The following is a 26,917-nucleotide window of genomic DNA, read 5'->3' on the forward strand; positions in this document are numbered from 1 at the left end:
TTTAACTCTGGCTCAAATGCAGAAGCCACCATAGGGAAAAGGATCAGGGACTTAAAGAAACCATTTATTGGAAGTTTTTATGCTTTTCCTGGGGTGCCAGGCAGATCAAGAGTACACCTCCAGCTCTCAAATGGTAAGTTTGCCTTACTCCTGATCTGCACGTCCCCGTGCCTCCTACCTCTGGTTCCTCCTACAAAATGCCCCTGAAGCAACCTTCTTACTGATGAACTGTCCTCTAGTGGCAGCTGGCTGACAGTCTGCTGATGCCTGAGCTTCGGTCCAAGCCTGCTGACCAGCATTTGATCTTCACTCATGTCAGGCGGGCAGTTAACTGGAAGCATGCAGATAATGGCTGCTAATTAAAATTAGCCGGCAGTCATGCTGCTGATGTCCAGTGTGTTTGATGCTTTCTTGCCTCCCCGGCCCCCACTCCCCACCCAACCCCTTCACCCAAATCCTGCTCCCAGTTAAAATGCCCCCTATGTAGCTGAAAGACTGATTTGATATTTATACTTTTTTCAGCAACAGTAGACACACTGGCTGGGATTATCCCTCCGGCAGCAGCACTCCCAAATGTGTGGCAGGAGAGTGGGACTTTCAAACTCATTCTGAGTCTGTCAAATTGTAAATCTTGAGCCTGGCTTAGCTTATTGGAATAGTTTTGACAGTCTCTGGTGATATACTACCTACAGCAGCTCCACGGGCTTACCTGTTCCCCTTTAATGGGGAGCTTCCCTGAAACTACCCATCGTCAAGAGTTCATCACTAATAATTGATGATATTGTGCAGATGTGGATCTCAGGTGAGAACAGTGTCAGGGTGTTCTGTTCTCAAAAACCTGAGAATACTCACTATCGAGGCTCTGGATGAGTAATGGCCTCTTTTGCGAGGTATACCATTGTGCCCAGTGCCTGTGGAATCATGTCACAGCAAAAAGCACAGAAGAGAGAAGGGAAGAAAACTGACAGAGAAAATTAGCAAAGTAAAGCTTAAAAAAAAGAAACAACATTTCCAGCTGACTATGGTTCGAATCACTTAAAAAAAAGGGCAACTTTCAATTTGATGAAAGCACAACACTGCAGTATTGGACCATTCGTCCATAAGTTGTCATCTCTCATTTTCTTTTTGATTGCGGAAATTTCAGTTACTGAGAAAGAAAATCCAACAACATTTTACTCAAAAAAAAAGATTTTGAATAATTCACGACAAATTAATTAATAAATTTTGACAGTGAAATGTTTACATAGAGTTTTTCTATTTTAAAGTTTTAACATCCTTAGGCAGGGTTTCTCCGCTATTAATTTAACTTAGTCCATTTCCATTGTAAATATTGGATTGGCATAAAAATGTTCCGGAGTGATGGGGCATAAGTACATGCCAGAGGCAAATTTTAAATAATATTCAGATAGAATGGAGGAATACATGTCTATTGGTTTAAGTATGAACATGACATGCATTACCTTTTGTGGTTGGAAGTCTGAGTGATTCTTGTCCCATATTTTCAGTGCAGAACTCAAATCTTTGGTCCCCTATTGAACTTTTCTCATCTTCAATGCCATCAACAATTCTACAAGAATGGAACACTTAGTTATGAAATATAAAATGGCAAATCTGAATGATCCATTTCATGTGTGAAACGTTGTATTTAAAAGATCTAGTTACAGTGGTTGTACATCAATACTAAAGTGCAGTGATTTACATAGTTACTGTTCATTTAGATTAAGAGGCACTTAACTACTAAATGCATCAACATTATCTGCTTAAATTAGCCAAGAAAACCAATTGCTTCAAATTGTCATCAGTGCTTCTGGTGGAAGAAAGATCCTGCTTCAGGGGCTGCTAACACAATGTTTAGGCCACAGTGCACAATGTTATTCATATTCGAGAATCAATCATTCCAACTTTCATTAACTTTTAGAGTGTGTGCTGGAGATGTGTTGAATATATTTTGTTCTTGTGAAAGTGAATGTTGTGTGGCTTGTACTTCTGAACTGTGCTCTCCTCGTGGAAAAAAAACAGTAGCGTCTTGATAATGTTAATCAACTAATGCTCCAGAGACCTGGACTAATGCTCATGTTCACTGAACAGGAGTTCAAAGCCCATCATGGCAGCTGGCGGAACTTTAATTCAACTAATTAATCTAATTAAGCTAGTAAGGATGAAATCATGAAACTACTAGATTGTTGCAAAAACCCATCTGGTTCACTAGATGTCCTTCAGGAAAGAAAATCTGCCATCCTAACCTGGTCTGGCCATAATGTGACTCCAGACCCACAGCAATGTGGTTGTTTCTTAATTGACCTCTGAAATGGCCTAGAAAGCCACTCAGTTGTATCAACTATAGCTATAGAAATTTGAATAAGAATAAAACTGGATGGACCACCCAGCATCGACCTAGACACTGGAAAGGAGAAAGGCACATCCTGTGAAGTCAACACTACAAAATCCTCTCACTACCATCTGGGGACCTGTGCCAAAATTGGGAGAGCTGTTGCAAAGACTAGTCATGCAACAGCCTGACGTACAAAAGCAAAATACTGCTTGAAATCTGAAAGGAAAAACAGAAACTGCTGGAAATACCTAGCAGGTCAGGTAGCATCTGTGGAGAAAGAGTTAACATTTCAGGTTGATGGCATTTCATTGGAACTGGAGAAAGTTAGAAATGTATTGGTTTTTACCAAGTGAAAGTGGGAAGGGACAGAAAAACCCTGACATGGTTATTATACTCATGATTCATATCTTACAGCCAATGTCCCAGACTCCTCCATCACCATCCCTTTCTATGTCCTCTTCCACTGGCAGGATAGACCCACTAGATGTGGTGGGAGAGTGTATACAATCAGGGGGGAGTTTCCCTAGAGTCCACAACATTGACTCTGGACCCCATGAAGTCTCATGGCATCAGGTCAAACATGGGCAATGAAACTCCTGTTGATTGTTGCCCTCCCTTAGCTGTGAATCAGTATTCCTTGATGTTGAACACCACTTGGAGGAAGATCTACGTGTAACAAGGGCACAGAATCTACTCTGGGTGGGGGACTTCCATGTCCATCATCAAGAGTAGCTCGGTAGCACTAATACTGACTGAGCTGGCTGAGTTCTGAAGGATATGCCCTGCCATACTGGGCCTGTGGCAGATGGTGAAGCAACCAACAGGAGGAAAAATAACTACTTGGTCTTGTCTCCACCAATCTACGTGTTTCAGATGCATTTGTCTGTAACAGTGGTAGGAGTAACCACCCTTGTGGAGATGAAGTCCCACCATCACACTGAGGATACCCCACTTCATCATGTTGTTTGGCACTACCACCATGCTAAATGGGATAGATTTTGAACAGATCTAGCAATTCAAAACTGGGCATCCATGAGGGTCTGTGGGCCACCAAAGCAGCATAATTGTACTCGACCACAATCTATAATACCATGACTCGCCATATCTCTCACTCCAAAACCCATAAAACAGGACTACATTTATGCCAAACAGCAGAAGCAACCTCAAGCTTATTCCACCATTGAATAAAATCTTTAGTATCACTGAAAAAGGCACATGTCAATGTTTTGCACTCACCAGGACATGCACAAGAATACCAAATGTAAAGGGAACAACAATTTATACCTCATGAGAAGAGGGTGCCAATTGGTTGGCAAGTGGACTCTTATTAATAGAGGCATTGCCATGGAGAATGATCACTGACAGTTAACTGTCAAGCTTTGTTTAAATTCAAATCAGGCAGGTTGACTCTGATTGGTCAAAGCATTGCACTGGGGAATGAACCAGAGAATGGATGTCACCTATTTTGTTCAGTTGAAACAGGTGCAGTGTGTGTACATGTTCTTTCTGTCTGCAAAAAACAGGGCTCTGTGTATAAATGTATGTAGCTTCTAGCACGTGTTAGTGTGCCAACTGTGAACCTGCATGAATCCTAAATTGGTTCTCAGCGTAATTCTTAGCACACTCAGGATTGTTTAACAAATGTTGTCCAATCATGGAATCACATCTAATGGTGGACACTGTGTTCTGAGTTTTGCAATCATGGGATGGTTGGATATGGTCAGTACCTCGCCTGTTGCGAACAGCCAAAGGGACATTCTGTTTGATATGATCAGTCAGTCTTTGGGATGTATGGCCTATAAGCCTAGCATCACATCAGTGTGGCACATTTATGAGTGCTAAAAGCTACATATGTTAAAACACAGAGCCCTGTTCTTTGCCAACAGAGAGAATATGTACACACATTGCACCTGTTTCAACTGAACAAAAAAGGTGACATCCATTCTCTGGATTATTCCCCAGGACAATGCCTTGACCAGTCAGAGTCAACCTGCCTGGTTTGAATTTAAACAAAGCTTGGCAATTAACTGTCAGTCATCAGTTAACAGGTGGATTCACTTGCCAACCAATCAGCATTCTCTTCCCATGAAGTATAAATTGTTGTTCCTCTTATATTTGGTACTCTTGTGAATGTCCTGATGAATGCAAGACGAAAAGCTTCAACTTGTGTCTTTTTTCAGCGATACTCAAGTTCTGTACTACCAAATGACGATTTGAATCAGATCTTTGCTGATCTGATTGTGGCCTTAACTCCACTTTCCTGTCTGCTGCACATAACCCTTGACTCCTTTGCAAATTAAAAATCTGTCTAAATCTGCCTTGAATATATTCAATAACCCAGCCGCCACTGCTCTCTGGAGAATTCCGAAGTTTCACAACACTCTGAGAGAAGAAATTCCTCTGCATCCCAGACTTAAGTGACCCTCATTTTGAAACTGTAACTCCTGGTTCTAGATTCCACCGTAAGAGAAAACATCCTCTCAGCATCTACCCTGTCAAGCCCCCTCAGAATCTGATACGTTTCAATAAGATCACCTCTCATTCTTCTAAACTCCAATGAGTACAGGTCCAATCTATTCAGCCATTCCTCATAAGACCAACCCCTCATCCCAGGAATCTGTCCAGTGAACCTTCTCTGAACTGCTTCCAGTTGTCCCTCCTTAAGTAAGGTGATCAAAACTGTATACAGTACTCTAGGTGTGATCTCACCAATGCCCTGTACAGCTGTAGCGAAGTTTCCCTACTTTTATGTTCCATCCCCCTTGCAACAAAAGCCAATGTTCCATTTGTCTTCCTAATTACTTGCTGTATCTGCATTCTGACTTTTTGTAATACGTGTACAAGGGCACCCATATCCTTCTGTCCTGTAGCATTCTGTAGTCTTTGCATTTAAATAATATTTTGCTTTTCCATCGTTCCTGCCAAAGTAGACCTCATATTTAGTATCTCCTCAACAGACCACATATTTTCCCAAGTGATACTCCATCTGCCAAATTTCTGGCTACAATAAAGTCATCCCCTTCATCCAAGTCATTAATAGATTGTAAAATGGTGAGGCCCCAGCACTGATCCCTTTGGTACGCCACTCCAAGTTTGCTATCCTGAAAATGACCCATTTATCACAGCTCTCTTGTTTCCTGTTAGTTAGCTAGTCCTTCATCCAACCTAATATATCACCCCAATACCATAAGTTCTTACCGGGTGTAGTAAACACATGGTAAGGCAGAGGAGAGGGAGGCGATGGCGTAGTGGTATTGTCGCTGGACTAATAATCCAGAGACCCAGGCAATGCTGGGTTTGAATTCAATAAAAACCTGTAATTAAAAGTCCAATGATGACCATGGAACCATTCTTGTAAAACCCCATCCGGTTCACTAATGCCCTTTAGGGAAAGAAATCTGTCATCCTTACCTGACCCGGTCTAACCTACATGTGACTCCAGACCCACAGCAATGTGGTTGACTCTTAAATGCCCTCTGAAATGGCCTAGCAAACCACTCAATTGTAACAAACCACTACAAAGTCACAAAAAAAGAATGAAACCAGATGGACCACCCGGCATCAACCTCAGCACCGGAAACGACAATGGCAAAGTCCTCCTTACTAACCTTTGGGGGCTAGTGCTGAAATTGGGAGAGCTGTCTCACAGACTAGTCAAGCAACAGCCTGACATAGTCATCCTCAGGGAATCATATCTTATAGATAATGACCCAGAGACCACCATCACCAAGCCTGGCTATGTCCTGTCCCACCAGCAGGACAGACCCAGCAGAGGTGACAGCACAGTGGTATAGAGTCAGGAGGGAGTTGCCATGGGAGTCCTCAACATTGACTCCAGACCCATGAAGTCTCATGGCATCAGGTCAAACATGGGCAAGGAAACCTCCTGCTGATTACTACATACTGCCCTCAGTGCTCCTCCATGTTGGACACCATTTGGAGGAAGCACTGAGGGTGGAAAGGGCGCAGAATGTACTCTAGGCGGGGGGCTTCAATGTCCATCACCAAGAGTGGCTTGATAGTACCACTACTGACTGAGCTGACCGAGTCCTATATGACATAGCTGCTTGACTGGGTCTGCGGCAGGTAGTGAGGGAAAAACATATTTGACCTCATCCTCATCAACCTACCTGCTGCAGGTGCATCTGTCCATGACAGTATCAGTAGGAGTGACCATTGCACAGTTGTGGAGACAAAGTCCCGCCTTCACATTGAGGATACCCTCCATTGTGTTGTGTGGCACTATCACCGTGCTAACTGGGATAGATTTCAAACAGATCTAGCAATTCAAGACTGGTCATCTATGAGGCGCTGTGGGCCATCAGCAGCAGCAGAATTGTACTCGAACACAATCTATAACCTCATAAGACATAGGAGCAGAAATTAGGCCATTCAGCCCATCGAGTCTGCTCCGCCATTCAATCATGGCTGATAAGTTTCTCAACCCCATTCTCCCGCCTCCTCCCCGTAACCTTTGATCCCCTTACCAATCAAGAACCTATCTATCTCAGTCTTAAATACACTTAATGACCTGGCCTCCACAGCCATCTGTGGCAATGAATTCCATAGATTCACCACTCTCTGGCTAAAGAAGTTTCTCCTCATCTCTGTTCTAAATGGTCTTCCCTTTACTCTGAGGCTGTGCCCTCGGGTCCTAGTCTCTCCGACTAATGGAAACATCTTCCCCACGTCCACTCTATCCAGGCCTTTCAGTATTCTGTAAGTTTCAATCAGATCCCCCCTCATCCTTCTAAATTCCATCGAGTATAGACCCAGAGTCCTCAAACGTTCCTCATATGTTAAGCCTTTCATTCCTGGGATCATTCTCGTGAACCTCCTCTGGACCCTCTCCAGGGCCAGAACATCCTTCCTGAGATATGGGGCCCAAAATTGCTCACAATATTCTAAAAGTGGTCTGACCAGAGCCTTATAAAGCCTCAGCAGCACATCCCTGCTTTTATATTCTAGTCCTCTCGAAATAAATGCCAACATTGCATTTGCCTTCCTAACTACCGACTCAACCTGCAAGTTAACCTTAAGAGAATCCTGGACTAGGACTCCCAAGTCCCTTTGCACTCCAGATTTCTGAATTCTCTCCCCATTTAGAAAATAGTCTATGCCTCTATTCTTCCTACCAAAGTGCATGACCTTACACTTCTCCACGTTGTTCCCATCTGCCACTTCTTTGCCCATTCTCCTAACCTGTCCAAATCCTTCTGCAGCCTCCCCGCCTCCTCAATACTACCTGTCCCTCCACCTATCTTTGTATCATCTGCAAACTTAGCCAGGATAGCCTCAGTTCCTTCAACTAGATCATTAATGTATAAAGTGAAAAGTTGTGGTCCCAACACTGACCCTTGCAGATCTCCACTAGTCACCGGCCGCCATCCTGAGAAGGACCCCCTTATCCCGCTCTCTGCCTCCTGCCAGACAGCCAATCTTCTATCCATGCTAGTACCTTGCCTCTAACACCATGGGCTCTTATCTTACTGAGCAGCCTCCTGTGCGGCACCTTGTCAAAGGCCTTCTGGAAGTCCGAGTAGATAACATCCATTGGCTCTCCTTTCTCTAACCTACTCGTTACCTCCCCTGCATATCTCCCACTCTACGAGTACCATCAAGCCAGGGGATCATCTGGTTCAATGAAGAGTGCAGGAGGGCATGCCAGGAGCAGCACCAGGCATACCTAAAAATGAGGTGTCAACCTGGTGAAGCTATAACACAGGACTACCTGTGTGCCAAAAAGCATAAGCAGCAAGTGATAGACAGAGCTAAGTGATCCCACGACCAACGGATCAGATTTGAGCTCTGCAGTCCTGCCACATCCAGTTGTGAATGGTGGTGAACAATTAAATAACTCACTGGAGGAGGAGGCTCCACAAATATCCCCATCAATGATGGAGAAGCCCAGCACAGCAGTGCAAAACATAAGTCTGAAGCATTCACAACAATCTTCAGCCAGAAATGCCGAATGGATGATCAATCTTGTCCTCCTCCGGAGGTCCTCAGCATCACAGATGCCAGTCTTCAGTCAATTCAATTCACTGCACGATATCAAGCCACGGCTGATGGCACCAGATACTGCAAAGGCTATGGGCCCTGACAATACTCCAGCAATAATACTGAAGACTTGTGCTCCAGAACTTGCCGCGTCCCTAGCCAAGCAGTCCCAGTACATCTACAACACTGGCATTTACCCGGCTATGTGGAAAATTGCCCAGGTATGTCCTGTACACAAAAAGCAGAACAAATACAACCCAGCCAATTACCGCTCCATCAGTCTACTCTCGATAAAAAGGAAAGTAATGGAAGTGCTCATCAACAGTGCTATCAAGTGACACCTGCTTAGCAATGACCTTCTCACTGACCCCCAGTTTGGGTTCCACCAGGGCCAATCAACTCCTGACCTCATTATAGCCTTGGTTCAAACATGGACCAAAGAACTGAACTCCTGAGGTGAGGTGAGAGTAACTGCCCTTGACATCAAGGCAGCATTTGACCGAGTGTGGCATCAAGGGGCGCTAGCAAAACTGGAGTCAATGGGAATCCTCTCTGGTGTTTGCAGTCATACCTAACACAAAGGAAGATGGTTGTGGATGTTGGAGGTCAGTCCTCTCAACTCCAGAACATCACTGCATGAGTTTCTCAGGATAGTGTCCTCGGCCCAACCATCTTCAGCAGCTTCATCAATGACCTTCCTTCCATCATAAGGTTAGAAGTGGGGATGTTCACTGATGATTGCACAATGTTCAGCACCATTTGCAACTCCTCAGATACTGAAGCAGTCCATGTCCAAATGCAGCAACACCTGGACAATATCCAGGCTTGGGTGACAAGTGGCAAGTAACATTCGCACGACATAAATGTCAGGCAATGACCATCTCCAATAAGAGAGAATCCCAACCATTGCCCCTTGATATTCATTGGCATTATCATCACTAAATCCCCTACTATCAACATCCTGAGGGTCACCATTGACCAGAAACTGAACTGAACTAGCCATATAAATACTATGGCTACAAGAGCAGGCCAGAGGCTAGGAATCCTGCGACAATTTACTCACCTTCTGACTCCCTAAAGCCTGCCCACCATCTACAAGGCACAAGTCAGGAATGTGATGGAATACTCCCCACTTGCCTGGATGAATGCAGCTCCCATAACACTCAAGAAGCTTGACACCATCCAGGACAAAGCAGCCCACTTGATTGGCACCACATCCACAAACATTCACTCTTGCCACCACCATCGCACAGTAGCAGCAGTGTGTACCATTTACAAGATGCACTGCAGGAATTCACCAAGGCTCCTTCAACAGCACCTTCCAAACCCACGACCACTGCCATCTAGAAGGACAAGGGCAGCAGATAGATGGGAACACTGTACCTGGAAGTTCGCCTCCAAGTCACTAACCATCCTGACTTGGAAATATTTCGCCGTTCCTTCACTGCCGCTGGGTCAAAATCCTGGAACTCCCTTCCCAACAGCACTGTGAGTGTACCTATACCACATGGACTGCAGCGGTCGAAGAAGGCAGCTCAGCACCACCTTCTCAAGGGCAACTAGGGCTGGGCAATAAATGCTGGCCCAGCCAGCGAAGCCCACATCCTGAGAATTATGTGGCACGTAATCAAACATCTTTTGGAAGTCCAAATACACTACATCTACTGGATCCTCTTTATCCATCCTACTAATTACATCCTCAAATAATAAATTTGTCAAACATGATTTCCCTTTCACAAAACCACGTTGACTTTGCCTGATAGTGTTATGATTTTCTAAATGTCCTACTACTACCTCTTTTAATAATGGATTCTAGCTTTTTTCCCCAATGATATATGTTAGGCTAACTGGCCTACAGTTTCCTGCTTTCTGTCTCCCTCTTTTCTCCAATAGAGTTGTTACATTAGCAATTTTCCAATCCACTGTGACCTTTCCAGAATCTAGGGAATTTCAGTAGATTACAACCAATGCATCTACTATCGCAGGACCAAGGGACTTGTCAATCTAAAGTTCCATTAGTTTTCCCATCACTTTATTTCTATTCACTAGCGTCTTCTACTGTGAAGATGGATACAAAATACCTATTCAAAGCCTCTGCCCTTTCCTTGTTTCCCACTATTAATTCCCCAGTTTCAATCTGTAAGGAACCAATGCTCATTTTAGCTACTCTTTTCCTTTTTATATCCTTGTAGAAGCTTTTACTGTCTGTCTTATATTTCTTGATAGTTTTCTCTCATGCTCTAATTTCTCCCTCCTTATTATATTTTAGCTGTCCTTTGTTGTTTGCAAAACTTTCCCAATCTTCTGTGCTACCACTAATCTTTGGAGCATTGTATGCCTTTTCTTTCAATTTGATACCAACCTTATCAGTGATACATCTGCAGTTATTTGAATAGGTAGCTGGGTGATGCAGATATGGATTCACCCTGAAAGACACCTTCATTATCTGCACCAGCTCCTGCCATTCTCTGTTCCTTTGTTTATCCAGAAACCTTGGTGTCTACAGACGACTGGACACCAAGGAGGTTGTTGAAGTCCTGCATTATCTGCTTCTCCAATCTTTTGAATGCAAAGATAACAGACTACTATAGATTGGAGCCCAATCTAGAACCTAGTCATAGCATTCATTCAGGCACCTTTTAAAAAAAGAACAACGTGGCTCTATATGTGCTTTCACAACCTCAGGATGTTGTAAAGCCTTTACAGCCAATTAATTACTTCTGAAATGTTGTTTTGTAGCAAAACTCAGCAGCTAGTTTGGGCATAATAAGATCCAAAAAACAGCAATGAGGTGAAAAACCAGTTTATCTATTCTAGTGATGTTGGTCAAGGGAAGAAGTGGGGTGGATGGGTGCCTCAATACCAATGTTTCTCATAATTTCTCTTTGCTTTGCATGGTCCATTTGTTGTACTGTGCGTTTCCTTTACGATTGCTGCACACACGCATGTAAGTACATAGATGATAAATCAGTGCAACTCTATTTGACTTACAGATTGTGCACTACCTCATGCACTGAGGTTTAGTGCACTTTCAGTTGGAGATTGCAGAACATTAAGATTCTTTAGATTTGTTTCAAGATATATTGTTCTGTCTGGTGTGCATAAAGTCCTGCCTTTCACAACTTCCTTGTTCATGTTTTTGCTTGCTCACGCTAAAGCCTTTGTACACTGCATCGCCCACTGCCTGCGCAACTGTTCGCATATCTGCGTTTTTCTTTCCTCTCTCCCGAAGGAAATGGCAGTCATGACAGAGCAGAGACCTCAACACGTTTTAATGGGAGATGGTGTCAAATTCTCTAGCAGCGGATTCCTTCCATTAGTTCTGGCCGTGGACGTTTAATTCTCTTTTTTAAGCACCTTTCCAACAGGGCTGAGAAGCGGAGCCTGGAACGGCTGCAACTGTAGTGCAGCCAAAACAGAACGGTTAACTTGGAAATCTCTTGATCCAGAGCTGCAATAACGGCTCTGTTCAATTTTGAAATGTTCACTGATTTTGTCTGCCAGTTTTGAAGTGATTTGTTTTTTTCTTAATGAGGATTGTCTCTTTTTAAAATGTTCAATGCGTGTCCTGTATTGCTCAGATGCTCCCCCGTCTGTCATATCCAGGTACCACAATTTGCTGTACAGTAGCGGCACAAGCCGGTGCTGCCCTTGCATCCCTGGATCTATCTAATTCACACCCATTGAACAGCACGTGCATCGCTCGCGATTTCGCCGTTCGCGAGGTTTCACGGGAACCCTCGCGAATGGCGGGACTTTGCTGTCGAACTACAATTGGAGATGAAAATGTAACAATAGTAAAGACTTTTCACATTTAAAAACTTTAAGTCCTCAATAATTTATGAAATGCTCAGCTAAATCTAGCCAACTCTTAGGAGTATTAGTGAAAGAAGGTAGCGTTTGCTAATCACTCTCGCAGTAAACTTATATATTAACTATAAGCTTGTATTAAAGTCGTATCCCTTAATTACCTTAAAGGGCTGCGGCTAGTTAACCCTTGACTGAGATTATACATGGAACAGAATCCGTGACTTTATTGTAGCAGCATTGGGGAGGGTAAATGGGGGGGTTGATTGCCAGGATAGTCACACATTCCAGAAGCGTTGAAAGACAGCAAAATGCAACTGAAGAAAATGTATGAACACAAACTTTGCGTCTCTTGTGCTATGTTGTCAATTTATGGAATCCAGTAGTAAACTTATAGGAAATATTCTAAATTAAAACTACAATCACTTTGTTGATAAGTATTTTGAAAACAGACGCTATGTTAGACTTCTATAGGCTTTTTCTACCAGATAGATTGAAGTGGTTCAAGAAGGTGGCTCACCACCACCTTCTCAAGGTAAATTAGAGATGGGCAACAAATGCTGGCCTTACCAGTGACACAAACATCCCAAAAAAGAAAAAAAAAAGACTGGCAGGCTCTCATTTTCTGTCCATTTAGCTTACAAAATTCAATCTGGAATGTTAGAAATTATTGTTGGCAACATTGTCATGTTTTTGTCCTAACAAATAAATATGTAACATGTTCACATAACATTCCTCTGTTCACTATTTTATGGAGCAATTAACTGTTCTAAAACAAATAGGGTAACAGCTCTGCTAAAACAGGTGAGAGGATGATCATGTAAATATATTGTGCTTATACACTAATAGCACCATCTGTAATTTTCAGTTTATACAGCTTGATGCAGTGGGTACCCAGGGTAGAAACATATTCCATTGAAATCCCTCATTTTGGTAACCACAGAAAGAAAATATAAATAAAATAAGAAAAACATGAAATATATTGAATAAGTTGTACCTTGGACTGAGATCAGGAGGAGCAAATGTGTTTAGTGCAGAGAGCTGCAGTTTTAGATTCTTGTCTTTTCCACTCCTTAAATTAACAGATTCATAATCTTGTCTGCTTCTGATCATTACACTGCAGCCCCTGATGGGAGATCTGAAGCCGATAGGGCCTGAGAGGAGCTGTTGATTAGCTCCAAGGAAACTGCTGGCATTCATAGTCTTGTTAAAATTCATGGATTGATTGTAGGATGCAAAGCTGGTAGAAACACGTGACAATGGTGTAGTCTCATCCACTTCTTCCACCAACTCTTCATCTTCTACAATCGAAGCGAGTTTCTGGTTTAGGTTCCCATTTCCATTGGAATCTGACTACGTGTAAATGGGGACAAAAAACAATCAGCACAGAAGTGGTAAACAGTTCACTTCTAATTAGCAAGGGACCTAGTAAGATAAATGAAGATTAAAAATGATATAATGTAATAGAAAAGAACTTTAGTGTCTTTTGCAACCTCAGGACATTCCAATGCGCTTTACAACCACTGAAGTATTTTTGAAATGAAGTTACTATTGTACTGTAGGGAAACACAGCAGGCAATTTGCACACAAAAGGTCCCACAAACAGCAATGAAATAAATAATCAGGTAATCTGTTTTAGTGATGTTGCCTGAGGGATAAACATTGGCCAGAACACTGGGAAGCTTTTATGTCCACCTGAGAAAGCAACCGAGCTCTCAGTTTAATGTCTCACCTGAGAAATGGGGTATGGCGGAAATACTAATTGAGTACCTTGCACTCTTGAAGACAATACTCAACAGTTAGTATTAAATTATAATGTGAATATAAAATGTGCTATGAACCCCTTGTCTGTATTTTAATAGCTTATAGCACTCTGGCATTGTTCCTATAGGCTGGGCAGGGACTAATGCAGACCCATTTCTAAGAAAGGAGACAAGATTGACCTGTATAACTATAGGCTCATTAATTTTACATCAATAACAGGAAAGATGATTGAATGAATCATTAAGGATGCACTATATGATTGCTTGGATAGATGGGACATATTAAGGACCCAACATGGCTTCAAAATAAGAAGGTAATGTCTAACAAATTTGATTATAATATTTGAAGAAGTCACCAGAATGGTGGATGAGGAAAGCCTGGTAGACATTGTCTACTTAAGACTTCAAAAAAGCTTTTGACAAGGCACTACACAAGAGATTTCTCTACAAGCTCAAAGCCTCTGATATTAGTGATACCATATTGAGCTAGTGTGAGAATTGGCTGGAAAGAGGTACTCAAAAGGTAGTTATAATTAGATCTGTTTGGAGATCAGTCACCATGGTGTTCCACCGGTATCTGTGTTGGGACCGTTGCTCTTTACTGTTTTATTAATGATCGAGATGTAGGTGTTGCAGGCATGATCTGCAAATTTGCAGATGATATTAAGATCTCTGTGAGCATTGGGACTGTAGACAATGCTCAATTGCTTCAGGCAAATCCAGACGTGTTGGGGGAATTGGGCCTTTGATTAGCAAATGATGGGATGAAACTTATTGCCTTTGAAAGTTTTATGCAGCCAGGAACAAAGGCATGACATGATCATATTTTTACTGGCTGTCTGCAGGGTGATGCGATCTTACAGTAGATGGCCAATTAACATGCCACCTCCATGTCCAAGCAAAGATGGTGTGCTGGTTCTGGAGGTGGGAGGGCCAATCAGAAGGGCCCGAAACTATGGTTGGCCAGTCCTCCCAACAAGAGAGATGGGAGCTGCTGAGAAAACAAGGACTCCTCAAAATGGAGGTACTCTCTGCAGCATTCTAAAAATTTAAAATTCACTCAGAGAACCCGCCACAGGATGGCTTGTTTCCGCAGCTGTTGCCTTCTCATCCTACCAGCTCCATGTTGGGTGATTAATAGGAGATGCCAGTAGGGCTCCTCTATTTACCTGCTGGGCTCTGGGCCTCATCGGGGTGTTTGCCATCAGACGATCCTGGCGGCACCCTGAATGGACCTATTGACCACCTGCTGCTGCCTGGTGGATAGCCATTGCCATATTGACTGAACTTCTGGCAAGATTGCTCAGAGATGGGAATGTGTCTGGGAGGCGACCCGACAGGCTCGTTCCTAACTTTCCTCCAGGTTCTGCCTTCTAATCTATCTTTATGGAGCCGGTAAGATTCCACCTAGCGTTTCATTTGGAAAAGTGCAGTATTATGCATGTGGCCAGGATGAATGGTCAACATTCATACACCCTTCAGGGAAAACCATGAACAAAATTGGAGAAAGAAAGAGATCTGAGAATTCTAATGCATAGATCACTAAAAGATCATGAACAATATCATGATGTGATAGTTAGAGTGAAAAGGCATTTGAGGTACATTTGTAGGACTATTGGTCACATTGCAAAGCATACTAATTTTTTTTGTCCGAGACCTTAGTCAGACCTTAGTTGGAATACTATTTTCAGTTTTGAGTTCCTCAAATGGTGGGTGATACTGGCTTTGAAAAGGACACAGAGGAGAGCCATTAGAATAATTCCTGGTTCGATCCAATGTAGCTATCAAGATAGACTAAAAGAACAATGACTTTACTGCTTCAGGGAAGCATAGACTTAGGATGAACTGATCGAGTTTCACAGGATAATGAAGGGACTGGATTGTGTTTGAATTGACAATTTGTTCCAATTAAATAAATTAGTGAGAACCAGGTGTCACAATTTTAAGGAATATGAGGCAAGATGTAGGTTGGATGTCAGGAGGTAATTTTTTACAGAGAATAATGAACCTTTAGAAGAGGCTGTTGGTCATGCACAGGACGTGAATTCACTGAATTCCTTCAAGTGAGAGCAGGTCCTGTTTCTGGTGGGAGGGAGCTCACCTCTGACAAAAGGTAGGTAATATAAGGAACTGAAGGAGTTATCATGAAAAGAATAATCTTTTGCACTTGTTTTGATCATTTAAGGGAGGCGGAGAGGATTTTACATATTTTTTCCCCAAATTGACCTGGGATTTCACCTGTTTTTTTTGCCTATCTCAGGAGATCGCACGGTTTTTAGATGGGAAGGAGACTATATAGACATATTGCAAAGGTATCACAATTGTATGGGACAGACTGGAAGAGTTTTTCCTGTCTGTCATTGCTCGTATGTTCCTATGGTACTTCTGATCATGCAGCACAATGAGAGCTGTATTTGATTTAAGTGAATTGCTTACTCTAGATCGTGATCAGGAATTTGGAAGACAATGTCTAATCATCTACTATTGATAACATAGCAATTTTGCAATATATTGTTCAGAAAAGGTTAACTATCAGTTTAAATGTCACAGTGCAAGTACTACCATTCTGGACACTATTTATTTTAGTATTTTCCATTCGCAATTCTAATTTATTTAAATGAAAAAATTAAGAATATAAAGCAAAGCCCTATTAAATTATACCTATTTAGGCATTTAGCTACTTTCTAATAAGCAGAATAATTCAAAAAGCTGCAACATACCTGGGATATTGTATATGTTTTGTTGGACAGTCTTGAAATTCCCTGTAGAAATAAAAACATATATATGAAGCAGAAGTTTTTTTTTCGCAGAGTGGATTGTTAAGATCTAAAATGGAAAATTCTATGATTCCATGAAATAGTAAGATTAATTTAGTAATGAAAGCTTGCAAAGAACAAGAAACTGTTGGGGATGCTTTCTGCTTTAGAAGCTGGTGTGTTGATCTTCCTTTTTTTATTTTAACAGTTCTTCACCTTTCATATTCGAAGGGAATTTTTGAATAATTAAAAATGGGGCAAAATACTGTTCATGGGTGTCGCAAACCATTGCCCTAGAATATTGCAATTATCTGTATCTTAACCTCAATGTTTAGTATAAATGGGTCATTTTCTGGTTGTCAGGATGTGGTGAGTGGTGTGCCACAGGAATCAGTGCTGGGGCCTCAACTTTTTACAATTTATATAAATGACTTGGATGAAGGGGCCAAAGGTATGGTGGCTAAATCTGTGATGACACAAGGATAGGTAAGAAAGTAAGTTGTGAGGAGGACATAAGGAGGCTACAAGGGGACATAGATAGGTTAAGTCAGTGGGCAAGGATCTGGCAAATTAAGTACAATGTGGGCAAATGTGAAATTGTCCATTTTGGCAGGAAGAATGAAAAAGGAGCTCATTATCTAGATGGCATGAGATTGCAGAGCTGAGATTCAGAGGGATCTGGGTGTCCTAGTGCATGAATCACAAGGTGGCTAGTATGCAGGAACAGCAAGTAATTAAGCAGGCTAATAGAATGTTATCATTTATTGTGAGGGGAGTTGATACAAAAATAGAGAGGCTATGCTTCAGTTGTACAGGGCATTGGTGAGACCACATCTGGAGTATTGTGTATAGTATTGGTCTCCTTATTTAAGGAAAGATGTAAATATGTTAGAAGCAGTTTGGAGAAGGAATACTAGGCTAATACCAGGAATGAGTGGGTTATCTTATGAGGAACAGTTGGACAAGGTAGGCTTGTATCCACTTGAGTTTAGAAGAGTAAGAGGCGTATTGATTGAAACCTTTAAGATTCTGAGGGGTCTTGGCAGGGTGGAGTTGGAGAGGATGTTTCCTCTTGTGGAAGAATCTAAAACTAAGGGTTATTGTTTAGAAATAAGGGGTCACTCATTTGAGACAGAGATGAGGAGAATTTTTTTCTGTCAGGGGATCTGAGCATTTGGAACTCTCTTCCTCAAAAGGCAGTGGAAGCAGAGTCTGAATATTTTTAAGGCAGAGGTAGGTAGATTCTTGATTACCAAAGAGGTGAAAGGTTATCGGGGGTAAGCAGGAATGTGGAGTGGACATTACAATCAGATCAGCCATGATCTTTTTGAATGGCAGAGCACACTCGAGGGGCCGAATGACCTTCTCCTGCTTCTTGTTCATAATCTAAAGAAAGCACTGTATAATTTTGATTGGGTCATGTAACTATAGTTACATATATAAATAGAACAAAACAAAGTGTATTGTTGTCAGCAAGTGATCTGCCCCAATCCTCCAGCACTTTAACTAATGCCTTATTTCTTTGGAAAGCCAGAATGTAGTCACTCTAAGTTGGATATGTTACTAATTCAGCTGCTTTTGACTAGTAATTATGGTGATTGACTGAGGAAGCAAACATCAGGGCAGTTCTATTATTTGCACAGCCTACTGCGAGTATGCTCTCCATCCCAAAGCTTTATACATGGCACTGCCTCTGTCCCTGAGTATTCATTGTGTGGGTGTGAATGCTACTTCATCATCTTGACTGCTTTCTTTTGAAATAACTCCAGCTCAGCAGATGAACACAATGCAATCCAGTCATCTTTTTATCAATCAGCAGAAAACAGCAAAGGTAACCAAGTAATTATCAGCGCATCAAGTGATGAAAGTAACCTAGAACCTTCCTTGCAAGGAAATATTTAAGTTAATGAATAGCGCTAAAAGAAATAACAGTGATGTTTTATATTATTTCCTGGTTTGGCGTCAGTTTTAGTGTCAGTCTCTGCTTCTTGTTGAATTATGGTAGAAAGAAACTCCTCAAAACAATTTTTGCAATTACAGAATACAAACTGAAGTTAAATATTAGATCTCTAACTTGCTGCTACATTACTTTCAGAACCTACATCATTGTTATATTTTACAATTAATGCTGGACATTTCATTCAGGTTCAGTGTCACTGATCACTTTCTTAATAGTAAGTTATGTCCCCTACAATCCAGCATATGCCTTTTTTTAACTCATTCACGGGATGTGAATGCTGTTAGTGAGGCCAGCATTGGTTTCCCATCCCTAATTGTCCTGGAGATGCTGGTGGGTGAGTCACCTTCTTGAACTGCCACAGTCCATGTGGTGTAGGTATACCTGCACTGCTGTTAGGAAGGGAGATCCATGATTTTGATCAAGCAACAGCTAAAGAACAGCAATGTAGTTCAAAGTCAAGTGTGAGGCTTAGAGAGGAACTTGCAGGTGGCAGTGTTCCCATGTGCCTGCTGTCCTTGTTCTTCTCATGGATAGAGATCGTGTGTTTGGAAGGTGCTGTCAAAGGAATCTTGGCAAGTTGCTGCACTGCATGCTGTATATTGTACACACTGCTGCCATGGTGCACTGATGGTGGAGGGAGTGAATGTTTAAGGTGGTGCCTGTCATGAAAGTATAATAATTTTCATAATATTTTTCTGGCTTATTGTAAAGTAGGCTTATGGGGGTCAGTATAGTGGGCTCTGTCTGTGTGTGATTTAGTTACATTTGGTGTCAAGTAGACTGCAACCTTTAACTCATCTACCGAAGCTAGGTGCTAGAGATGCTTTAGAGTAAACATGGATGATGGCTTAGCATGTAAGGTGTGAAGGGAATTTGCATTTTTAGATAAATGAAGGGAGATTTGAATTTCAAAGGGATCTCAGTCTGTTTACAACTAGCCAGATAAGCAAGGCAAAGGAATGTGTTTATTTTTCCTAAGGGTTACTGACATTATATAGTGACAACATGAAAGCTTTTATATTATGAGGGAGATACATATGAAACAATAGAATTTACATATTAAGAAGAGAGAAACATATATAAAGGAGAATGAGGCTCAGTGTTAGGAGAAGGCATTGTGAGATCTAACAGAAGTGTGTGAAATAGCCCGTAATGAAGCCTCCAGTATTTGTGCATAAGTCTGCTGCCTACCAAAACTGAAGCTGGAGAAAGGATAGTTGGAATTCCACTGTCCAGGGTATTGTGTTAATTTGCTGGAACTGTCTAAAATCTAAAATCTATTTCAGACCATTGCCTTAAAGGGGGTGTAACTGAGAATCAGGTTAATTTTTATTTTAGGAGTAGTTAGTAGTAATTTGTAGTCTTATGTATGTGCTTGAAATCTTTTCTTTTGTTAATAAATATTTTAATTTAGTTTTTTTTTAATATTTAAAAGTATTGGTGGACTTATTACTTCTGAATTCAGTGCACACATCTTGAAATAAATACAAATTGCAAAACTGCTCTGATAGTGCGACCAAGTTTCCCTTGTGAATTTGGTCTGCCTGACACACATCATCTGCTGCGTCATAACATTGCCAATATATTGGGCTGCTTTGTCTTGGATGGTGTCCAGGTTCTTGAGTGTTATTGGAGCTGCACTCATCCAGGCAAGTTGAGAGTATTCCATCACGCTCCTGACTTGTGCCTTGTAGATGGTGGACAGGCTGTGAGGAGTTAGGGGGTGAGTTACTTGTAGCAGAATTCCTAGCTCTGACCTGCTGTGGTGGCCACAATTTTTATATTCCTGATCCAATTCAGTTCCTGGTTAACTCTTAGGTATTGACGTTGGGGAATTCAGTGCTAGTAATTCTGTTTTAAACGTCAAGGGGAGATGGTTAGATTCTCTCTTGCTGAAGATGATCATTGTCTGGCCCTTACGTGGCACGAATTTTAGTTATCACTTATCAGCCTAAGCCTGAATGTTGTCCATTTCATGCTGCATATGGATATGGACTGCTTCAGTATTTGAAGAGTTGCAAATGTACCGTGGGGGCTACAGGCAAATCGCTTTTACCCGGCTGGCTTTCAATGTGGTCATGGGGCAAGGGCTTCAATGTGGGTCAGGCCTGTGTTGGGTGTGTGGGGGGCAAGGCAGCACAGATTGAAGGAAGTACACAAGCACATGCTGGGTGGGTGGAGGGCAAGGGAGCACAGATTGAAGGAAGTACATGCTGGGGGGATGGGGGGGGTGAGGCCACACACTTGGAAAAACTTGTCAAAAGTGAACATTCTTCTGTAGCTGAGACCGTTCAGCTGCAGCTGCATTGACATGCTTGGAGTCGGGCCTCTGAAGCTTTTCTGCCCACTGAAGCAACTCAAAAGCATGAAAGTGCCACCAAATGCTCCAAAACTTTTCACCCCTCGGGTACAAACTGCAAATTAATATGCGATTTAGCAGCAGCAGAGCAATTGGCCGAATGGACAAATCGTAGAATCCCCTTGCGTAGTGGAGGTGCTCACAGCCCCTTGCAATGTCTTTATTAAGATTTGGACCAGTATCCATCATGGTTCAAGCTAACAGCACAGCCTTGCAGTGCAAGTTATGAGAATAAAAGAGAAATATATTATATAAATGGTAAGAGATTACAGAGCTCTGAGGTGCAGAGAGATCTGGGTATCCTAGTGCATGAATCACAAAAGGCTACTATGCAAGTACAGCAAGTAATTAGGAAAGCTAATAGAATGTTATTTATTGTGAGGGGAATTGAATACAAAAGTAGGGAGATTATGCTTCTGTTGTACAACACTAGTGAGACCACATTTGGAGAACTGTGTACAGTATTGATCAGCTTATTTAAGGAAGGATGTAAAATTGTTGGAAACAGTTTAGAGAAGTTTTACCAGACTAATACCTGGAATGGGCTGGTTGTCTTTTGAAGGAGGACTAGATTTGTTTCTGCTGGAGTTTAGAAGAGTAAGAGGTGACTTGATTGAAACCTATAAGATCCTGAGGGGTCTTGACAGGGTGGATGTGGAGAGCATGTTTCCTCTTGTGGGAGAATCTAGAATGAGGGGTCACTGTTTAAAAATAAGAGGTCGCCTATTTAAAACAGAGATGAGGCAAAATGCTTTCACTCAGAGTGTTATGAGTCTTTAGAATTCTCTTCCCGAAAAGGTGGTGGAAGCAGAGTCTTTGAATATTATTAAGGCAGAGGTGGATAGCTTCTTGCTAAGCAAGGGGGTGATAGGTTATTGGCGATAGGCGGGATGCAGATTTAACGTTACTATCAGATCAGCCATGATCTTATTAAATGGCGGAGCAGGGCCAAGGGCTGAATGGCCTACTCCTGCTCCTTGTTCGTATGTTCGGAACCAAGAAAGGTGCTTCGGACAGTTATGCTAACCCATGCATCTCTCCCTTTGATCCTGCAGGAGGAAAACATCAGGATCATGGAGCCTGGTGATTTAGCGGTATGCCTCGTGGCTACAGAGAGCACAGAAGAGGAAGAAGAGATCACCAGAGGCGACTGGTTTGGCAAAGGGAGGAGCAACTTCCTCAAGATGAAGGGGTGACAGGGCCCGCTGTGCATGCAGCTGTAAATCCACAGCGAGCCTTCACTCGTAGTCACTTCACGAGACCCTGGGTCTATAGATGGCACTTGTCATTCCTGCAGATGACGGAGAACCAGTGTCGCTGAAGGCTGAGCATGTCTAGGGAACTGGTCGGTCGTATAAGCCATCTGTTGCAGTATTTGGTGTCACGGGGACATGGAGGGCATCCACTACCAGTGGTTGTAAAAGTGACTGCAGCGCTCAATTTTTACACCAGTGGCTCCTTCCAGGGCTCCATGGATGACCTGTGCGGGATCTCGCAAACCTCCACACACAAGTGTGTCCAGGTGGTCATGGACTCCATGTTTGTGAAGGCACAGAACTTTGTGCATTTCACCCAAACCAGGAAAGCCAGGAAGCAAGAGCACTGGGATTTGCACAGATCTCAGGTTTTCCACAGTTGCAGGGTGCCATCGACTGTACTCACATGGCACTTAGATCTCCTTGGCAACAAGAAGTCAACTACATCAACCGCAAGGGCTTCCACTTGCTGAATGTTCAGCTGGTGTGCAACCACCACAAACACATCCTACAGGTCTGCGCACGATTCCCAGGGACCGTTCATGACTCCTAGATCCTTAGCAGGTCTCAGATTCCTGAAATCTTCCAGGGTCCAGAGAGGCTGCAGGGTTGGCTCCTCAGGGACAAGGGCCACTCGCAGAGGATGTGGCTGATGATGCCCATGTGGTGGCCTCAAATTGCAGCAGAGCGATGGTATAATGAGGCTCATGTCGCTACCTGGGACTTTGGTGGAGCAAATAATGAGCATGTTTAAACTGAGGTTCTGGTGCTTCGACAGGTCCGGTAGTGCACTGCAATACAGTCCCCAGAGGGTGTCGCGCATCATCATTGTTTGCTGTGCGCTCCACAACCTGGTGCTGCGACAGGTGGAGGACCTAGCTGAGGAGCAGATGGAAGAGCCGCACATCTCCTCTAATGAGGAGGATGCCGAAGGGGATGGCAATGATGATGAGGTCCTTGAAGGCGTAGATGCTGGCGATGAAGCCATCGCACTAGCCAGCCTAGGCAGGCGTGCTCGGGAGGCCCACATAGCTGCAAGATTCATGGAGGATGATGATGGGATGCGGTGAGCACAGTCCTGACATTCTCACCTTGTATCTGTGAATGTTTGACTCCTGTGTGGCTGACGGCAGCGCACATACCCTCAGTGCTCAGTCTCAAGTCATGGAGATGCAGCGGAGGCCCTAATTGTCGCTAACTTCCAGGAGGATGATGACAAAATGCAGTGAGGACACTCCATAAATCTTCACATTGCCTCTGTGAATGTCTCACTCCTGTCTAGCTGAGGTCAGCTCGCTTGCGCTCTGTGATCAGGCTCATACCATGGAGATGCAGCCGTGAAACTTAAACGCACCTGATCCTTTGTCAGCCTTCAGCACCTGACCCTTTCGGGAGCACAGTGTCACCGGTCACAGATGCTGAAGCGATGTGGGGAGGCCAGGCCGACCAGGCCATGCTGAGAGCACACAGAGAGAATGACGGAACTCTGTGACGCCTGCCCACAACGTTCTGGCAGCAATGGCAGAAACCACGGAGGTGCAGGCATTAGTAATGTGTCCAGTGAGTGTGAAGCCAGATCATCACTTTGCTATGAAGGTTACACACTGCACAGGGAAGAGGCCCTGGACTGTGACATTTGTCTTTATCTTGTGCGGAACCAAGGTTTCACATCTGAGTGACACGAACACTGCTCATCACAACAAGGAGCCATAGGCAGCGAGACATTCTTGGGAGATAATTGATAATAGTGAACCTTATGTACAAGTGATTAACACCTGTGCCCAGGCTGTGCAACTATCTTCTTAACCTTTTTAACCCTGCCGCTATGTCTTGGTCTACAGCAGAGGTAGAGGAAGACTGCTGACGGCTACGCCCTGTCTGTGATGATGTTGCTGGGCATCCTCTGGAAGGCTGAGACCTGGAGGACCCTGGCCTGCTTTGGGTGTCTGTGGGCCAGCTGCATGCTCCTCAGCCTTTTGAGCTGAGGCTGAGGGGGTCACAGGAAGTGGGGATTTGGATTGGCCAGACATTCCCGAAGTCACCTGGCTGGATGGCACAGGGGTGTTGAGCTGCTGGTCCTCCTTCCTATGAGTGCCTGACGGCCCCTGGCTGACTCCTTGAGGGGAAGGGGAAGCTGGAGTGAGATCGAGCTGCCCCACACACCTCTCATGTTGACACTGTTGGAGGCCAACTATGGTGTCAGTGATGGAGTTCAGCCTGCGCAGCAGTGCAGGACCGATGTCCTGAATATAGGTCTCCATGGTGGCCACCATCCTACCAGTGTTGACTTTGGCGACATCACTTCAAAGTTGGTTGGACTCCTCCATCGTGTCTTGTGATCTGAAGAGTGCAGCGGACATTTCTTCCTGATGTTCCTGAGCTTGCCTTTGCAGCTCCAGCAACAAGGCATGACCAAGTCCCGAGGCTCCTCATCTGACTTGGACTCAGCAAATTTCCGGCCTCCTGCAGTCCTCTGAGTGCCGGGGACCTGGGAAGTCCTTGCCTTCACCTGCTGTGGCTCAGTTAGTGCAATGTGCTCATCAGATTGTGATCTCGAGGTTACTCTAGAACTAGTTCGCACCAAGGTATGCGACTGCGCTGATGGAAGGTGTGGGTGAGCGCTGTGACGAGTCTTCAGTTATGGTGTCATCAGATTCTTCTTCAGAGGTTTCTTCGGGCCTTGAGTTGAGGATCTGGCTCATGGACCCCCTTGGCTGCTTCCCAGATGTGCCTGTGAAAGCAAGGAGAGATAATTAGTGCATGGCAGGGACTGCAGAGCAGGAGAACTCACTCACAATATGATTGTCTGATGAATGTTGCACTGCTGGATCCTCAGTTGGTTGTATGCCAGCTTGTTCTATGAGAAGACAGATGGAGAGAGTGTAAGCAGGACACCTGCTAGGCCAGGTGAGAAGGATGCCTTGCATGTGTGGATGGTGAGTGGTGCCATGGATGGGATGAGGGCATGATCCACAGGGCAGATGGTGTGTGTGAGGGAGTGAATGGTGATGTCCCTTGAACTGGAAGTGAGTGAGATCCCTGTGGATGTGTGATGGGTTTGTGAGTGTGAGAGTTGAGAGTGATGAGAAGAGTGACTTACCCTGGAGGAACGGAGGAGATCATTCATCCTCTTTCGGCACTAGGTGGCTGTCCTTTTTTGCAGGCCGTTGGCACTGACCATTGCTGCCACCGCCTCCCATGCTGGATTGGTGACCTTGCTTGCTGGTCTTCGCCCAGAATGGGATTGGAGGACTTCACGGCGGGCCTCCACTGGGTCCAGTAGATACCCAAGGGAGGCGTCACTAAATTTGGGAGCAGCGTGCTTCCTCCCTTTGGCAGCCATGACTTTCTAGCAGCTTTCAATCTCTTAGAGATTGCTAACTCTGTGCAGGGGCACACTTTAAGTATGTATTATAGAGTTGATTTTCCAAGCAACTTTTCGCAGTGGAAACATTAACTTTATTTACAAGACAGCAGCAGCAACTACACATGTGCATCAAACTCCATAACTAAAAAAGAACTCTATTGTAGAGGTCTGCTAACAAATTTTACACAAATCATGTGGTCACAGGATTAATCTTAAAACTACAGTCCTAAATTTATCCAAACTATAATGACTACAATATGGCACCCAGATTATTGAAGGCCTGAGATGACAGTGGACTGGGGAATCAGAAGCATCTGAAGCAGAAGAATCAGCGATCTGGAATATTTCTTATGAATGCATTATTAATGAGGTGGCACACGCCAGGAATGGGACAATACGGTGCGAAAACCCCCCATTAGGGCCGGTGGGTAAAACGACTTTTTTTCCATGAGGGCTCGAAACGTTGACTGATTTCTTCTCCGCCGATGCTGCCAGACTTGCTGAGTTTTTCCAGGTAATTCTGTTTTTATTTTGTTTTGAATTTCCAGCATCCGCAGTAGCTTTTAGCTTTTTGTTTTTGACTTTTTTTCCCCGCCTGCTGCAGCACTTAGAACAAATCTGGGACGATTCTGCCAATGTCTTGCGCAATCTTCAATGTCTCCAAATTCCATCACATCATTCCCGTTGAAAGTGGTATCTATGTCACAATGGGCATTGGTGCTAAAATTAATATTCATTGAGTCAGAATGAACTTGGAGAACAGAAAGAAAAAAAATATTTTCTTGAGTCTTCTCCTTTTTGAAAGATTGCACATTGAGGCAACTGCCAATGTTTTGACACTTGCTACTCCCTGTTCATACATTTTCAAAGAAGATATGGCATAAAACATACCTAAGCTAACAGCTACTTATAATGCTTCCAGCCTGGAAGCTCAACAAGAAGGCTGAGCTTGTACTGTAATTTAAAGCACTTGTTCACTTCATCACTTGTTAAAATATTTGCAATACTTAATAAAGGAACTATACTTCAAATTGAAAAATGTAACTGGTAACACAAGCACCATCCAACATTATCATTTGTTTTGTTAAGAACAGATCTCTTACAAAACTGGTCAGGTTCTAATGAAGTAATCTTCAGGGTAAGACATTTCACAAACGTTATATGCTGCACAGATTTCAAAAATGTTGATAAACCAGAAATTAGACTTTTAAACAAGATCCTGCAGTTTGAGGTGGCAGATGTAAATGATACATTTATTTACATTTATTGTTTGTTTTGGGAGACAAAATAGGAATAATTTTGTTGAAGAAAATTCTG

The 26,917-nt window shown here is 43.2% G+C and overlaps 1 protein-coding gene across 1 annotated transcript in view; it reads right to left on the bottom strand.

The window, feature by feature from the left end:
• kcnh8 (potassium voltage-gated channel, subfamily H (eag-related), member 8) overlaps window positions 1-26,917 on the bottom strand; it is a 420,218-nt gene that overhangs the window by 39,569 nt on the left and 353,732 nt on the right. The window contains exons 12-14 of the mRNA XM_078538524.1: window positions 16,623-16,664; window positions 13,137-13,492; window positions 1,461-1,567 (exon numbers count right to left, since the gene is read on the bottom strand). Of these exons, the coding sequence (XP_078394650.1) occupies window positions 1,461-1,567; window positions 13,137-13,492; window positions 16,623-16,664 (505 nt within the window). The remainder of the gene's footprint in view (window positions 1-1,460; window positions 1,568-13,136; window positions 13,493-16,622; window positions 16,665-26,917) is intronic.

Source organism: Cetorhinus maximus, chromosome 3 (genome assembly GCF_964194155.1).
Source record: "Cetorhinus maximus chromosome 3, sCetMax3.hap1.1, whole genome shotgun sequence".
In the NCBI taxonomy this organism is placed as follows: domain Eukaryota; kingdom Metazoa; phylum Chordata; class Chondrichthyes; order Lamniformes; family Cetorhinidae; genus Cetorhinus; species Cetorhinus maximus.